Source organism: Nicotiana tomentosiformis, chromosome 12 (genome assembly GCF_000390325.3).
Source record: "Nicotiana tomentosiformis chromosome 12, ASM39032v3, whole genome shotgun sequence".
Taxonomy (NCBI): Eukaryota; Viridiplantae; Streptophyta; class Magnoliopsida; order Solanales; family Solanaceae; genus Nicotiana; species Nicotiana tomentosiformis.
In genome coordinates, this window is record NC_090823.1 from 32976825 (window position 1) to 32993583 (window position 16759).

The 16759-nt window shown below is 37.9% G+C and overlaps 2 protein-coding genes across 2 annotated transcripts; one reads left to right on the forward strand and one right to left on the reverse strand.

Annotated features, from left to right (window-relative positions):
* Window positions 1-3835: 3835 nt before the first annotated feature.
* On the forward strand, window positions 3836-11747 carry LOC104096945 (type I inositol polyphosphate 5-phosphatase 12-like). The gene is made up of 12 exons (XM_009603437.4): window positions 3836-4764; window positions 6045-6399; window positions 6827-7079; window positions 7187-7994; window positions 8636-8760; window positions 8945-9029; window positions 9308-9473; window positions 9559-9599; window positions 9689-9956; window positions 10060-10183; window positions 10259-10619; window positions 11082-11747. Exons 1-12 carry the CDS (start codon window positions 4237-4239, stop codon window positions 11442-11444), a joined length of 3477 nt encoding a protein of 1158 aa, XP_009601732.1. The 5' UTR covers window positions 3836-4236; the 3' UTR covers window positions 11445-11747.
* Window positions 11748-12396: 649 nt separating this feature from the next.
* Window positions 12397-16382, reverse strand: LOC104097015 (ankyrin repeat-containing protein At5g02620-like). Its single transcript, XM_009603551.4, has 3 exons — window positions 15564-16382; window positions 14304-14713; window positions 12397-13833 (listed from the first exon to the last, which is right to left on the reverse strand). The coding sequence occupies exons 1-3, from the start codon at window positions 15952-15954 to the stop codon at window positions 12973-12975; spliced, it is 1662 nt and encodes a 553-aa protein (XP_009601846.1). The 5' UTR covers window positions 15955-16382; the 3' UTR covers window positions 12397-12972.
* Between the last annotated feature and the right edge of the window lie 377 nt (window positions 16383-16759).

The following is a 16759-nucleotide window of genomic DNA, read 5'->3' on the forward strand; positions in this document are numbered from 1 at the left end:
GTTCTCCTCCAAGTTCAAGAGGAATTTGTTGAGTTTTAAAGATATCCGCCGAAATGAATCTCATATTGAGATAATAGATGAGAATAATATTGAATATCTCATCATTACCAAAAATATCTCTGGCCAGAAAAGGGTTATTGAGAAATTCTCGTCTTTATCTTGTGGCCTTTATTGGACAAGAATTAGTGCAATTGAGGCACATTCTATCGTAAACCAAAAGGTTACTGATTCCAATACTTTTGTACTTTGGCATAATCGATTGGGACATCCTGGATCAATTATGATGAGACGGATTATAAAAAACTCAAATGAGCATCCATTAAAGAATTTAAAGATTCTTTTAAATAATGAATTTGCTTGCACTTCTCGTTATCAAGGCAAGTTAATTATTAGACCATCACCAACAAAGGTTGGGTTTGAGTCCCCTGCTTTTTTGGAACGTATACAAAGGGACATTTGTGGTCCTATTCACCCACCTAGTGGGTCGTTTAGATATTTTATGGTCTTAATATATGCATATTCTATATGGTCTCATATGTGCCTATTATCATCTCGCAACCTCGTGTTTGCTAAATTAATGGCACAAATAATTCGATTACGGGCACAGTTTCCCGATAATCCAATTAAGTCTATTAAACTTGATAATACTGCTAAGTTTTCATCACAAGCATTTAATTATTATTGCTTATCAATTGGGATAAAAGTAGAACATCATGTAGCTTATGTTCACACTCAAAATGGCCTTGCAGAGTCTTTGATTAAATGTCTGCAATTGATAGCAAGATCGTTACTCATGAAAATGAGGTTACCTACTTCTGTTTGGGGTCATGCCATTTTGCATGCAGCAATGCTAGTTCGTCTCAGACCGACAAATTATCATAAATATTCTCCGTTGCAATTAGTTTTGGGTCATGAACCTAATATATCCCATTTAAGAATTTTTGGATACGCAGTATATGTGCATGTAGTACCGCCATATCGTACCAAAATGAGTCCCCAAAGAATATATGTTGGGTTTGAATCACTCTCCATTATTCGCTACCTCAAAACATTAACGGAGGATTTGTTCACTACTCGATTTGTAGACTGTCGATTTGATAAGACACTTTTTCAAAAATTAAGGGGAGAAATTGGTGAAACCAAACGAAAAATTTTATGGAAAAATCCATCATTGTCTCATCTTGATCCACGTGCTTCTATTTGTGAAAAAGAGGTGCAAAAGATCATTCACTTGTAGAAAATAACAAATCAAATGCCAGACGCATTTACATATCTGAAAAGGATAACAAAATCACATATCCCTACAAAGAATGTTCCAATTCGTATTGATGTTCCTGTTGGACAATCTTCTAGTGTCATAGCTAATGAGTCAAAAGCATACCTAAAGCGTGGCAGACCATTGGGTTATAAGGATCGAAATCCTAGAAAAAGAAAAATAAATGATCAAGATGAAACTACGAAAGAGTCTCATGAAGAAATCTATGATTTAACCAATCCTGAGATTCATGATGAAATCATTGAGCATGAGACTCAAGAAAATAAGGAACTACCAATAAATCCAATCGATATTGAGACAAATTTGAATCGATTAGATATAGTGGTGGATTATGTCTTTGCATATAATGTTGCATGCATTATGCAAGATAGTGAGGATCTTGAACCTCAATCTGTTGGAGAATGTCGACAAAGACGTGATTGGCCAAATGGCAAGAAGCAATCCAATCCGAGTTGGATTCGCTTGCGAAACGTGAAGTTTTTGGGCCTATAGTCCAAACACCTAACAGTGTTAAGCTTGTTGGCTATAAATGGGTCTTTGTATGCAAGAGAAATGAGAAAAATGAGATACAAAGATATAAGGGACGCTTTGTTGCACAAGGATTTTCACAGGCCTGGTGTCGATTATGAAGAGACATATTCATCTATTATGGATGCAATAACATTTCGTTATCTCATTAGTTTTGTTGTCCATGAAAAAGCTTGACACGCATTTAATGGATGTGATTACCGCCTACCTTTATGGCTCACTTGATAATGAGATATACATGAAAATTTCCGAGGGATTTAAAATGCCAGATGCACATAATTCAAAGTTCCGGGAAATATTATTAATCAAATTGCAAAGATCTTTGTATGGTCTAAAGCAATCAGGAAGAATGTGGTATAACCGCCTTAGTGAGTATTTATTAAAGGAAGGTTATATAAATGATGTCATTTGTCCATGTGTTTTTATAAAGAAAACAACATCGGAATTTATTGTACTTACCGTATATATTGATGACATAAATCTTATTGGAACTTCTATAGAACTCCAAAAAGTAATTGATTATTTAAAGAAAGAATTCGAGATAAAAGATCTCGGAAAGACAAAATTATATTTGGGTTTGCAAATTGAACATTTGGCAAACGAAATTTTTTTTCATCAATCTGCCTATACAGAAAAGGTATTAAAACGGTTTTACATAGATGGAGCACATCCATTAAGTACTCCGATAGTGGTTCGATCACTTGATGTGAATAAGGATCTGTTCCGACCTCAAGAAAAGAATGAAGAGCTACTTGGTCCTGAAGTACTATATCTTAGTGCAATTGGTGCACTAATGTATCTTGCTAATACTATAAGAGCTGACATAACTTTTTCAGTTAGTTCCTTAGCAAGATATAGTTATGCTCCTACAAGGAGACATTGGAATGGAATCAAACACATATTGCGGTATCTAAAAGGGACTACCGTTATAGGCTTATTTTATGGCAATGATTGTAATCCCGACCTTGTTGGTTATGCATGTGCTGGGTATTTATCTGACCCACACAAGACTCGATCTCAAACATGCTATGTGTTTACATGTGGAGGCACTGTCATATCTTGGCGATCGACTAAGCAATCAATTGTGTCTACTTCATCTAATCATGATGAGATAATTGCTATTCATGAAGCAAGTCGAGAATGTGTGTGGTTGAGGTCTATAATACATCTTATTCAAGACAAATGTGGTTTAAAATGTGACAAACTACTCACGATTTTGTATGAAGACAATGCAGCATGCATAGCCCAATTGAAGGGAGGATTCATTAAAGGAGATTGGACAAAGCACATTTCACCGAAGTTATTTTTCACACATGATCTTTAAAAGAATGGTGATATCAATGTGCAACAGATTCGTTTAAGTGATAATATGGCTGATTTGTTCACAAAATCTCTACCAAAGTCAACCTTCAAGAAACTAGTGTACAAGATTGGGATGCGAAGACTCAAGGATGTGAATTGATGCTCTCATCAGGGGGAGTTAATATGCGTTGTACTCTTTTTCCCTTACAAGGTTTTGTCCCACTAGGTTTTCCTTGCAAGTTTTTTAACGAGGCAACCAAAATGTGTATTTCTAAACATGCGTACTCTTTTTCCTTCTCTAGCATTTTTTTCACTGTATTTTATTTTAATTAAGGTTTTAACGAGGCACATTATCTATTGAATATACATTCAAGAGGGTATTATAAATAGAATTGTACTTAGAGTGAATGTCTATCTTTTAAAGAGTTTGTTACTTTGTGGCTAAGTGAAGCTATTTAAATCATTTGAATAAGAATTACCTCTTTTTTTTTTTGTTCTTTTCCTTATTGTTTTATTGCACGTATAAAATTATGTCAGTAATTTTCTAATCGGGGATCACCAAACCACACCCTTAATTAGCGACGTCATTACCTCCTAGAATATACCCAACAGTGACAGTTCTTAAGGGGGGGGGGGGGGGAATTAAGAACATTTCTGTCCGTACAATCTCAGTAAGCTTCGCCTAATTCTCCTCTCAATTTTCTCTATTCCCATGCATGTCCTTTTCCCTCTCTTCTTCACTCATATTTCCCATATTTTTTTATCCTAATTTCTTGAATCTTTCTTTCTCCTTCTCTCTCTCTCTCCCACGTTCATCTTTTCCTTTTTTCCCCTTTTCCAACGTTACCAACATTTTCTTTCTCTAGAGTAATGATTTAAAACGTTCAAGATTTGTATGAGATCATGTGTTGAAGCCCCATTAGAACCACATTCTTGTCACGTTAAAATTTTGGATCCATCTCTAATTATTTGTACCTTCGAATCGTTCCGCGTTTAAATTCACGTTCAAGATTTGTATGAGAGAATGTCTTCATCCCCCGTTAGTACCTCGTCCGTTAAAGTTTAAATTGTGGATCCGTCTTGTGTGGCCGTAACTTATAGTCATTCCACGTTTAAAGTTTTTGTTCGAAATGGAGGACAAATTTGAAGACGACGAGAAGCATGCATTAGAAGGTCTAAGCGAAGTCCCACCACCAAGAAGAAAAGCCCATTCCTACAGCCACCAACTCAGAACAAACACAGGAACACATCACAAACGCCACCACCAAATCCGCAAACACAGTCTTGACGATGATTACATGCCAAACAGCATTAACAACTCCGGTTTATACGAGGATTCGTCCGATGATGAAGGTTTTTATCCTTATTCTACAAATTCCAACATTATAAATAGCGGTGTTGTTAGCAGTAGTGTTGCTGCTGCTTCGGGCCCTGTTGTTGGTGGAAGTGATCGCCAAGATTTTCATTTGATGAGTCAGAATTTTGCTGGGCTTGGTGTGATTCCTGATTGTTTGGATGATGATCAACAGCTTCCTTTGCCGGAATTCGCTGCAACGGGTGGTGGTGTTGGAATGTTTAAGGTTCCTACTCGTGCTGCTGTACATCCTTCTCGTCCAACTTGCCATGAATTGAGACCTCACCCCCTTAGAGAATCCCAGGTGACAAAATCTTTAATTTTGTCAATTTTGTTATGTTATTGTTTTTTTGGTTTTATTTTTTGTCCATGATATTTTGGAAAGGGTAAAAAGCATCCCATTTATATAATTTAAATTTTATACTTCCTTATACTCTCCATTAACAAATTGTCTTGTATTTGCCCTTATCTTGGGGAGCTCTGACCTGAAGTATAAGGAAATTAAGTTATTTTGAACCATCTTAAAGAATAGATGAGTAAATTTGGACCTTTTCCCTAAAGTTCTTTGACACGTGGATTCCACATAATCCATGTCGGAGCTCCTTTAAAGTCCAGCAAATATGCTCCCATCTTATGTTTTTAGCGCTTTAGATGTATAGGTATGAAGAGTTAGATTATCCCACATTGGTTGAGGAAACGACTGTTGTCTCCTTGTATGGTCTTGGATAGTCTCATGAATGAGCTAATTTTTTGGGTTGAGTTAGGTTCAAGGTTCATTTTCTTTCCAAAGGTTTGTTTTCATGTTTATGGATTTAATTTTTGTAAGATAAAGACTGATTTGATGAGCAAACTTCCGTAACTTACCCAGAGAGATTAATCAAACAATAAGATATTTATTATAGCTAAGTAGAGAATTTGCTGTTGATATTTTTAGTCAAATAGTCAGAAATTTGAATTTGTATTTCTTTCTTAAGAAGACATGGGAAACATGTTCAATATCATTTGATTGAATTGTTGACTTGCTAAACGATGCAAAGTAGAATTTGTTCATTCTTGGATATGAAGTTATCATATGATATATATCAGACTCTCATGCTTAAGTAACTGCGGGGTCTGGGGAAGGGCCAGAACAACCTAGTCAAAGTCCCAAGGTGGACGAAATGCAATAGAGAAAGAGAGAAAAGAGGGAGACGACATCTTTGTTGTCATGCTATCCATGTCACCAGCTTGCGAGTCTTCACCTTGGCACTTTGACTAGGTTGATCCATAACAGCTTCACCAGCCAGTGAGTTAAGATAAAAAAAAATGAATCGACTGCTCGAATATTTCGTATTGAATGGAAAAAAGAAACAAAATTGATTCCTGAAGTAGTGGCGCGCGAAATGGGAGCAGCAATATTTAACCTCCTTTATTTACATTTCTCGAATGATGTCCATGGTATGGAATAAATAGAAATAAGTTGAACAACATTGAAATGGAAGGAGAGATTTTGATGAGCAGTGAATGTCTTTCTGTTGATTTTCTCCTCCCTTTTCCTTTTTTTTTCCTCTTTCAATTCTAGTAATGAATGAAACATAACTCCAGGTTGGGAGGTTTTTAAGGACCATTGCCTGCACAGAAACACAACTATGGGCAGGACAAGAATGTGGTGTAAGAGTATGGAATTTTTCGGATCAATATGAAGCCGGACTGGGAATTAATGGAAGGGCAAAGAGAGGAGATGAGGATGCTGCACCATTTTACGAGTCAGTAAATACATCACCTGCAATATGCTTGACCGTCGATAGCGGGAGTAAGCTGGTGTGGACTGGACATAAGGATGGAAAGATCAGATCGTGGAGGATGGACCAACCTAATTCTGATGATTCTCCTTTTAAGGAAGGACTCTCTTGGCAGGCTCATCGCGGTCCAGTTCTCTCAATGGTCATATCTTCTTATGGTAATATCTAGATTTCCGAACGAACATATCTGATCCTGATCCATGTTTATTATTAACTCAATTTATAGATAGCTTCTCCTCTTCATGAGCTCAATATTTGGATATACATAGCAGTCATTTTGTTCTTTATTTGTCCTTTGATGCACCGATGAACTCTGAACTTCTAAGAATCACGTACTCTTTCTGCTTTTACATTTCTAGTATAGCTGTAATTTTTGCGCTTGAAGTTTGACGAAAGGATTAAAGAGGAATCTACAATTGTAGAATGCTTCAGTTTGAAGTGATATCTCCTAGATAACAAATTACAAGTTCAAATGGTGAAACTCACTTGCTAGCTTTTATCAGCGTATCAAATAATGGTGAAATGATTTGTTGCTTCTAATTTTGTTCCAAACAACAACTATGACTAATTGTTTGTCGATATTAGGTGATATATGGTCTGGATCTGAGGGTGGTATCATAAAGGTATGGCCATGGGAATCTGTTGAAAAATCCCTTTCTTTATCACCAGAAGAAAAACACATGGCTGCTTTACTCGTGGAGAGGTCAGCAATTGACCTTAGGAGCCTAGTTACGGTTAATGGTGTATGTAACATCTCATCATCTGAGGTAAAGTGTCTGTTATCTGATCATGTAAGGGCAAAAGTGTGGGCAGCTGGTTCTTTATCCTTCTCACTATGGTATGTTCCTCATTATTGCTTCCATCTGAATCTTTTATGAAATAGGCAAGAGTTTCCTTACAGATTAGTTGTCACTCCTAATAACTCCGATAGTTGCGAAACTGCAGGGATGCACGGAGTAGGGAACTCCTGAAAGTTTATAATGTAGAAGGTATGATTGAGAACCGGGTTGATATATCATCAGTGCAAGACCAATCAACGGAAGATGATCTGAATGTTAAGTTTGTCTCCAAATCAAAAAAAGAAAAGTCACAAGGAAGTAGCTTTTTGCAGAGGTCACGTAATGCTATAATGGGAGCTGCAGATGCTGTTCGTCGAGTTGCGACAAAGGGGGCATTTGTAGAAGATAGTAAGAAAACAGAGGCTCTTGTGCTTGCAGCTGATGGGATGATTTGGAGTGGATGTTCAAGTGGCTTACTTGTGCAGTGGGATGGGAATGGCAACCGTTTGCAAGATTTTCATCATCACCGTTGTGCAGTTCTGTGCTTATGCGCTCATGGTTCTCGAATCTGGGTTGGCTATGTAAGTGGTATGGTACAGGCATTGGACCTTGACGGGAATTTGCTAGCTGGTTGGGTTGCACACAATGGGCCTGTAATAAAAATGGCAGTTGGGAATGACTATATGTTTAGCTTAGCAAATCATGGTGGTATTCGTGGATGGAACCTTACGTCTCCAGGACCTATTGACAACATATTACGACCAGAATTAGCCGAGAAAGAATATTCATACACGAGTCAAGAAAATCTCAGGGTTCTGGTTGGCACCTGGAATGTTGGCCAAGGAAGAGCCTCGCAAGAAGCACTTGCCACATGGTTGGGTTCTACAGTTTCAGATGTCGGGATTGTAGTTATTGGGTTGCAAGAAGTAGAAATGGGAGCAGGATTTCTTGCTATGTCTGCTGCAAAAGAAACGGTAAGCTATCAACTAACACCCTTTACATCTTATTAGGATTGTAGCAGCTTAACGAATTTAAACACCTTCTGCAACTGCTAGCAGTAAAAAGAATTGATCATCATTGCTTGAACCCGTGGAATCAGCCACTGATGCTTGCATCAGAGTAGACTGCCTACATCACACCCCTTGGGGTGCGGCCCTTCCCTGGACTCTGCGTTAATGCGGGATACTTGGTGCATCGGGCTGCCCTTTTGAACTTTTGCAATTCAAAAAATAATTAATTGATTGCAGAAAGTGGAGTACTACATGGCTTTAAATGGTAAATTGCAAGAAATGATCTAGGTTCAAAATTTTGCATCTCTTTTTAGTTCTCAAGCCGTGGAAACAGATTTTTGCAGAAACGCATGGTAAGGTTGCACACAATAGATCCAATGTGGTCAGGCCCTTGCCCGGACTCCATGCATAGCAGAAGCTTAGCGTGACGGACTGCCCTTTTTATCTTAGTGGTAGTCAAGTTTATCTTTAATTACATATTGTATTTGATAGAGTTGATGATTGGGGATACACAATTTAGGGCCAATCTAGATATTGTAACCTTCTTCTTTCTTCATTTTATATAATGTATGTAGCAGTATCCTAATAACTCATGTCAACTTTAGGTAGGACTAGAAGGAAGTTCTGTTGGACAATGGTGGCAGGATGCTATAGGGAAGGCATTGAACGAAGGATCAACTTTTGAACGAGTAGGATCAAGGCAACTAGCTGCCTTGCTTATTGCTATATGGTAAGAACCTTTTAGGTTACTTGGGTAATCTCTTCTCTATTTTTTTTGGCTGCAGTCCGGACTCTACCTCATCGAACCTCATCCTTCGTTAAGCTTTGTCTTTCTGACTAAATGGGGTGAGTTGGCAGTCTCATCGGCTCTTGCCTGTGTATACTAATATTCTTGATTGTACTTCAAAACACAGGGTTAGAAAATCTATTAGGACTCATGTGGGGGACCTTGATGTTGGAGCAGTTGCATGTGGAATTGGACGTGCAATTGGTAATAAGGTAAGTTTCTTCTCTATGTTAACTTGTATCGTAAATCATAACATTCATTTTGATTAGCATTTGAACAAGCTACTTCAGTGTTCAAATTGGTGAACTTACTTTGCAGTAAGCGCACTTCATCTAATTAAGATAATTGAGACACTAAAGCTAATATATAACAGATTTTGGCTCGGCTTCTTTAGATAATAAATGACGTTTCAAACCGGTTATTGTTTTTTGCCCTCAGAACAATAAAATGTCTAATATAATTCTCTCATGGTTATACATTTAAAATGCAGGGTGGAGTTGGTTTGAGGTTAAGAGTTTTTGATCGAATAATGTGCTTTACAAACTGTCACTTTGCTGCACATTTAGAAGCAGTCAACCGTCGCAATGCTGATTTTAACCATATATTTAGAACAATGGTTTTCACCAAATCCTCCAACCTTCTAACTAATTCTGCTGGTATGCTTCTTTACCTGTTTTTATCTCCTCCACATTTAATTTGTCTATTCACTCGTCTGACTTGCATGTATCCTCTCTCTTGCAGCTGGTGTCTCATCTTCTGCTCAGATGCTTCGCGGTGCAAATGTATAGACCTGAACTTCTTGTAGTAATTGTCAACTCATCTTGCTGTCTAATCCAATTCATGTAAAACTAACCCTTGTTAATTATAACAGGCTGCACAAATTAATCCTGATGAGGGAAAACCCGAGCTTGCTGAAGCTGACTTGGTGATATTCTGTGGTGATTTCAATTATCGTCTTTTTGGAATATCTTATGATGAAGCAAGGGACTTTGTTTCGCAAAGATGCTTCGATTGGCTTCGTGAAAAAGATCAGTTGAGAGCAGAAATGAAAGCTGGTAAGGTTTTCCAAGGGATGCGGGAAGCAATCATAAGATTTCCTCCGACGTACAAGTTTGAAAGAGGAAAACCAGGATTAGGAGGTGAGACATATTTGTAGTTAGAGATTGACCTCCCGGAATATGTCCAACTTAATAGATGAGATACTAAAAAGGACTAAAACATACATTTCTTTTTCAATTTTAGGATATGATTCTGGGGAGAAAAAACGAATTCCAGCTTGGTGTGACCGAGTACTATATCGAGACAGCAGGGCAACTCCATCCACAGAATGCAGTTTACAATGCCCCGTAGTTTCTTCCATTATACAGTAAGTTCCCTCGAGGCTTTCTTCACATTGGTGATTTTTAGCCTCATCTTGAAACTTACTTTTCTCATGTGATAGGTATGAGGCTTGCATGGAAGTGACAGAAAGTGATCATAAACCGGTAAGGTGTAAGTTTAATGTTGAAATAGCCCATGTTGATAGATCAGTAAGGAGACAAGAATATGGGAAGATTTTCCAGTGCAATGAAAAAATCAAGTCTTCACTACAAGAATTTCGTTATATTCCTGAAACGATTGTTAGCACGAGCCAGATAGTCCTTCAGAATCAAGACACATACAGCTTAAGAATCAGCAGTAGAAGCAGAGAAGACAAACTTTTCTTCCAGATAACCTGTGGAGGTCAATCCACCGTCAAAGAGGATGAACAACAATCAGAGTATCGTTCCAGAGGTTCCTTCGGTTTTCCCCGGTGGCTTGAGGTGATTCCTAATTTACTAGATACATATTACTCCCTCCCTCCCAATTTATGCAGACTTTTGAAACTTATGGTCTAAAACAAACCATAAATATTTGTGTGGCTGTAAATCAATCTATTAAGGATAAAGTAAGAATCCAAATATAAATTATTTCTACATAGGGAAGATGACATTCTTTTTGGTACTGACTAAAAAGGAAAGAGTGACACATAAATTTTGACGGAGAGCGTAACAAATTTGAAATGTGAAGAAGGCATTGGTTAATCTGATCAGCCAAGCAAGCCATTTTCTCTGGATTGATGCCTAAATCTATTTGTTTCTTTGTTAGTGTCCTTAAGAGAATCCGAGTTCACTTCAATTCTATTTTCTTGATTGTACCCAAAAACTAAAAGTAGCTTCAAATGCACTTCTTTAGACGAAAACGGACCTGTTCTGCTAGCAACATCTTATGTTTTTGTTATTCAGGTCACACCTGCTGCTGGCATCATCAAACCGGATCAAGCTGCTGAAATCTTGATACGTCATGAAGAGTTCAACAAATTAGAAGACACTGTTGATGGAATTCCACAAAGCTGGTGGCGTGAGGACACCAGAGATAAGGAGGTGATTTTGCTGATCAATGTGACAGCCAGTCGCTCGACAGAGGCAAGAACGCATAAAGTGCATGTTCGCCACAGCTTCTCAGCTAATGCAGTTCGCACGACTTCAAAAAGCAGTTCGAGAAGAAGTCAAGGTGGTGGTAGCTCCCACCACAGATCTGCACTTAGACATGTAGGAAGTGGCTCTGAAATGATGACTGACAATGAAAGCTTTCGGGGTCCTAGATAGCTACATGAATTCCTGTGAGACAAACAAAAAAACTGATTCACAAGAGTTTCCAAGACAATGCTCAGATGTTTAAACGTTGGGATTTCTTTTACTGGCAATACTATTTGATAGGATCTTGATGTAAATACTCATAGATGATTTAGAATGGAGATGAGTCTCCACCTCAGAGATCTTGATAGACGGGTATAAAGTCGTTCACCTCTTCTTCTTCTTTTTGGTAGAATCAATCTTAAATTTCTGTACTGATATGCTAATTTTTAACTGAGAATTTTATGATCAATTTTGCAGTTCGGTCATCTGAAATCTGGTTGTGCATCATCAGAAATACATTTTTGTTCTTGATTTGCATAGTTCTAGCTAGCTCTTAATTCTGCAGTTCATATTTAGTTAAAGTTGTTTCCAGTCCTGTACTTATGTTTGATACATTAAGGGAGAAACCTGTCTTTAGAAATCTCTGCTTGCCAGCACATATGCATGCCACAAAAGTAAACTACGATAACGTTATGATCTTGTGGTTTTGGTGCTTCAGAGGCATTAACACCAGAAGGGGAAGAAAATTCACGTGGAAAACGAAAGGCCCCTACCAAAAAGGGTTTTCCAAAAATGAGTGATCAAAAGATCTCATTACTATGTGTGTCGTGGGGGTCGTTACTTTGGGTGGTATTTCTCACTTCTGGTAAAAACTTACCTACACTTGGTGTTGACACTATCTAACTTACCTACACTTGGTGTTGACACTTTCTAATGAATGTATGACGCATGTCTTACGTACACTCTTATGACTAAACCATAGTTACACATTGTTTATGACTTAACTATGGCAAAATTAGTATGGTTTGGTGTAAACACCAGCTATAGGTAAAGTTTTTTCCCTTCTCTTCTTGTTCTATAGATCAGAAGCATCTCTGAGTGAGGAGTTAGTATTTGATCAAGCATTGTTGCTACTCTCAAGATGGAGTAAGAAAGTTTCCACCTCATCACCTCGAAGAGTAGTGGCTAGAAAGCTGAAAAACATGTATTTTATGAAGAGAGAAGAAATACAATGAATTATATATAAATAAAAAAAATAGCTTTTCTGTTTGTACACTTTCATTAAGAAATTGGTTGTGTACAGATCAATATCAGGCATCTGAACCTTCTTGTTACCAAGTTGCTCTCTGGTTTGCTACTTGTTGTAGCCATATAGTCAGGAAACTGCCCTTGAACTGCTAAATGTTATGGAAACAAAACCAAAAGATTTGTTAGAGCCTTTATCTTGAACTTCTGAGCAAGACTTGCCTCAGGTTGCAACACTCCAGTAGTTGCAAGAACACCAAATCAGAGAATTGCCGTATTACTGCACTATACTCTATTTGAAACATTCCCTTAATTGCTCCTAACTAGCATAAATCTCTCGTATGCTTGACCATTTGGAATCTGGTGCCATGCTCAGACGTTTATCAGATTTCATGGTATAGACGTGTACTTTTTGTCCACAGAGCTTCAGGTTTGAAATTATAGGCAAAATGTTGCCTGACTTTATTTGTTCCTATACTGCATACATCCTCTTGTAGTTTTCAGCGTAAAGCTCTGTATCTGATACCACAGACATTGCGTACGAATGTGAATGAGTCCCAGTACTTCTTATGCTTCTCATCTTTGACTCTTCTAGCCTATGTCGAACCACACAGTAGCACATAGAGCCAATAGTAGTGAGCATTATGATGCTACCAATCGCAGTTGCATATATAGCAAGCCATCTTTCCTTGGATCCAACCACCACATAAGAAAGCGAAATAAAGGAAACTGAGATGAAGAGACAAGCTGCCCACATGAGCCTGTTTATCCAAAACACGAGTAGCTTCTTTGCTCTCGGTTCAATCACAACAAGAGAGGTCTGAACAACAACAACAGCAATGGAAATAAACAAGGCCATACTGTCAAACAAGAAGAAGATTATGAAAGCTGCTTTTTCAGCTACATGCGCTTCACCAAGCGAAAAGCCATCTGTTTTCTGTTCAACATACTGACCAGGCACAGTGAAGATGGCAGCAAAAGCGACAGTAGCAATAAGGACAGCAACCACTGTAGCATTGTTGATGGCATTGTTGAGGCCACTAATGTGCAGCTTCTTCACCTTCTTTGCAATTTTCCGTACTTTGAAGCCTGTTTGTCGACTCTGTTGGAGTTGGGACTGCACATCATGTCTTATATCACTGACAGTCTGCTTGAGTTGCTTAGCATTGCTTGGGGCCTTTCCGTGATCTTTGGAATGGGTAGCTCCCACCACCTTCAAAATGGAAACAAGCTCTGGCATTCCAAACTTTTCAGCAATATCAAGAGCCGTTTCTCCAGCTTTATTAGTGCCATTAAGATCGATGCATTCACCTGATATCAGACACTGTACCATCTGCAAATGCAACATAGGAAAGTTTCAACATGAACACTAAAAACAGAAGAGCAGGAGCAGGACACTAGTTTTCCTAAATGGAGCATTTAATCAACCAAAGAACCTAATCTTTTTGTTGCTTAAAGAGGTCACGGGTTCGAGCCGTGGAAAACAACCTCTTGCAGAAATGCAGGGTAAGGCTGCGTACAATAGACCTTTGTGGTTTGACCCTTCCCCGGACCCCGCGCATAGCGGGAGCTAATGCACCGGGCTGCCCTTTAAACACGAGGAGTATCAAATTCACATATAAGTGGAGGCCCCTCCACTTGTTCAAAAACAAAGGTTCTAATTTCAACCTGTATTAACAAACAATTTGACTGAATTTAGCTGCATTTTCTTCAAGATGTAAAACACAATATTCATTCACCGCAAAACACATGAATTCTGGATTACTGTTTTAAAAGGAAACATACAGACAGACAGAGACAAACCTGTGCCCGTCCCTTTTTTGTTGCAATGTGAAGAGCTCTGTTTCCTTTGTTATCTTCCAAAGCCAATACAGCAGGATTCGGTTTGATTAATTCGCGCACAATGTCAACATTTTGTCCCTTTACAGCCATGTGCAGGGCACTTTGGCCTTTACTATCTGTTCTAAGGCCAATCTCAGGATCTCTGCTCAGAAGAGATTTAACTATTTCCAAGCGGCCCATTCTTGCTGCTGTATGCAGCACAGTCTTCCCATTGTTCCGAGCTATCTTAGCAAGGTTCAAATCAATCTCCAGAAGCAGATTTACCACATCAGTGTGTCCCTGAGCAGCTGCTGTATGTAGGGCTGTAGAATTGGATGAATCTGTCGCCATAATCAGGTTTGGAAATGAATGCAATAGTTCCTTCAGTATCTCTGCAATGTCATATCCAGAAAAAAAAAAGAGTTTCAAAGAGTGGAGGTAAGAAAAGAACGTAACGAACAAGTGTTAACAGAACAAACTTCAAGCAATTACCCACTCAATTTTTCTTTTTTACTTGTCCTCGCAAACACCTAAGCCGTAATACTTTGGAGTAAGGACTATTGAGCAATTGTATCAATTGATGGCAATTGGCAGGTGCAAGTCCATTCTTGACGCAGAAAAATGTCTTTTCCCATCATTTTGTTAAAGATGTATCATTATCTTGGTCTTGAACAATATAGTTTCACAACTCTAACAATTTTATAATGTGATATTTAGAGCTTATACCCATGGGAGGAGAAAAAAGTAGGAATTATCTAGGTTCATTAGTCATGGATTAGAGAACTTCAAAAAGATTAACAAAAAAAAAAAAACTATAAGACATCCAAGTACCATCTAATTTGAGGGTTCAGAAGCTAAAATCCGGGATGGAAGTGGCACGCTAAGTGTCAAGGTCAAGTGCATAATATACTAGCAAAGCACTAACCCCATGAAGTATACACACTTTTTATCTGAAAGTTAATTGCATCAACACCAAATGTTAAAGACAATATGAACAGAACTTCATACAATTAATTGAAACATGATCTTCATTTTTTTCAAAGTTCTTATCATAGTTCTTATCATACTTTATATGTCTTTCGTGCCGAGGGTCTATTGGGATAAGGTCTGCATACTCACTACCCTCCCCAGACCCCACTTTTGGAATTATAATGGGTTTATTGTTGTCGTTATATATATATATATATCTTACTTTGAGAGGGGTGGGGGGGTTGGGGGGTTGTTTTGTGTTAGAAGACTTACCAAGATGACCTTGCTTTGCTGCAACTTGGAATGCATCATAGCCATTATTTGCAACAAAAGAAGCAATTTGAAGGTCCAAATATTTCAACATCTCAGCAACAACTAAAGTGTGGCCATTTTCAGCAGCAACATATAATGCAGTCTCACCCTGTTGGTTTTGCAAAGATAGCAAACTTTTGATGCCTTTTCCATCAAATTTCTCAATAAGTTGTTTCACTTTTCCTAAATTCCCTACTCTAGCTGCAAGATGAAGAGGCGAATCTCCTCGTTTTCCCGGTGATTCTTTATCCCTTTTCTTCTCAACATCAAAACTAACTTGCCTCTCCATTACTATCCTAATACTTTTCTGATTTTCCATCACCCCATTTCGAAAACTCTGTTGTTTTTCCATTCTTGCACCTAAGAAGCTAATTTCAGAAATGCCACTTCTCTTTAAAGACAGTACTAACTTCTTTCCACTTTCAAATTGCAGTAAATCTTGAAGATTTTCACTTTTCTTTTTTACCAGGTCAATTTTTTGAAGCACTAAGCTACGCAAAAAGATCAGATATTTTCTCCCATTTCTAGCTTAAAACACTTGATAACATGACTTTTATGGAAAACTTCCAATTCAGAGACTAAAATCCACAACCCCACAAAATCTTAAACCAAAAAGGAAACTCCAAGTTAAGCTTGTAAATTTGTAAGATTTTCAGAGCTCAGCAAGAAAGAAACTTCAAAGGTCCAAAAAGAAAGGCACATGGACTTGTAATGGGGTAGTGCAAACTTCTGATTTTGTAGCCACTCCAAATATCAAAAGAGACAATTTTTCAGCAAATCAAGAAGAACAGTAAAAGGAAACTTCCTACGCATGTTTGATATATAAAACACGTGTGATAAAATAGTTGTATCCTATTTAATCATTGGGTTTTTTCTCACCTTTTGCATTTGTCAGGTCTCTAAAAGTCTTAATTTTTGGTAAAACGTTGACAGAAGTTGGTAAGTGGAAGAAGCTATGTTTGGCCGCCATTGAAAGTTAAAAATTCAAAGATTCACTAAAATACAAGGAGATAAAAAGAAAGGTCGCTGTTGGCAGAGTAGATGGAAGTCATGGAACGCACACATAAGTTAGAAGGGTCAATGCAATAACATCTCATGCTATATTTAGATTATAAATCTTATAAAAAAAAATCATAAATTTCACAACAATAAGAGTA

Coding starts and splice junctions, on each gene's coding strand:
- LOC104096945 (XM_009603437.4), top strand. CDS start 4,237: ATGGAGGACAAATTTGAAGACGACGAGAAGCATGCATTAGAAGGTCTA. Junction 10,184..10,258: donor GTAGTTTCTTCCATTATACA/GTAAGTTCCCTC, acceptor CTCATGTGATAG/GTATGAGGCTTGCATGGAAG. Junction 10,620..11,081: donor GTTTTCCCCGGTGGCTTGAG/GTGATTCCTAAT, acceptor TTTGTTATTCAG/GTCACACCTGCTGCTGGCAT.
- LOC104097015 (XM_009603551.4), bottom strand. CDS start 15,954: ATGGAAAAACAACAGAGTTTTCGAAATGGGGTGATGGAAAATCAGAAA. Junction 14,714..15,563: donor AGCAAAGCAAGGTCATCTTG/GTAAGTCTTCTA, acceptor ATGACATTGCAG/AGATACTGAAGGAACTATTG. Junction 13,834..14,303: donor CAAAAAAGGGACGGGCACAG/GTTTGTCTCTGT, acceptor TTGCATTTGCAG/ATGGTACAGTGTCTGATATC.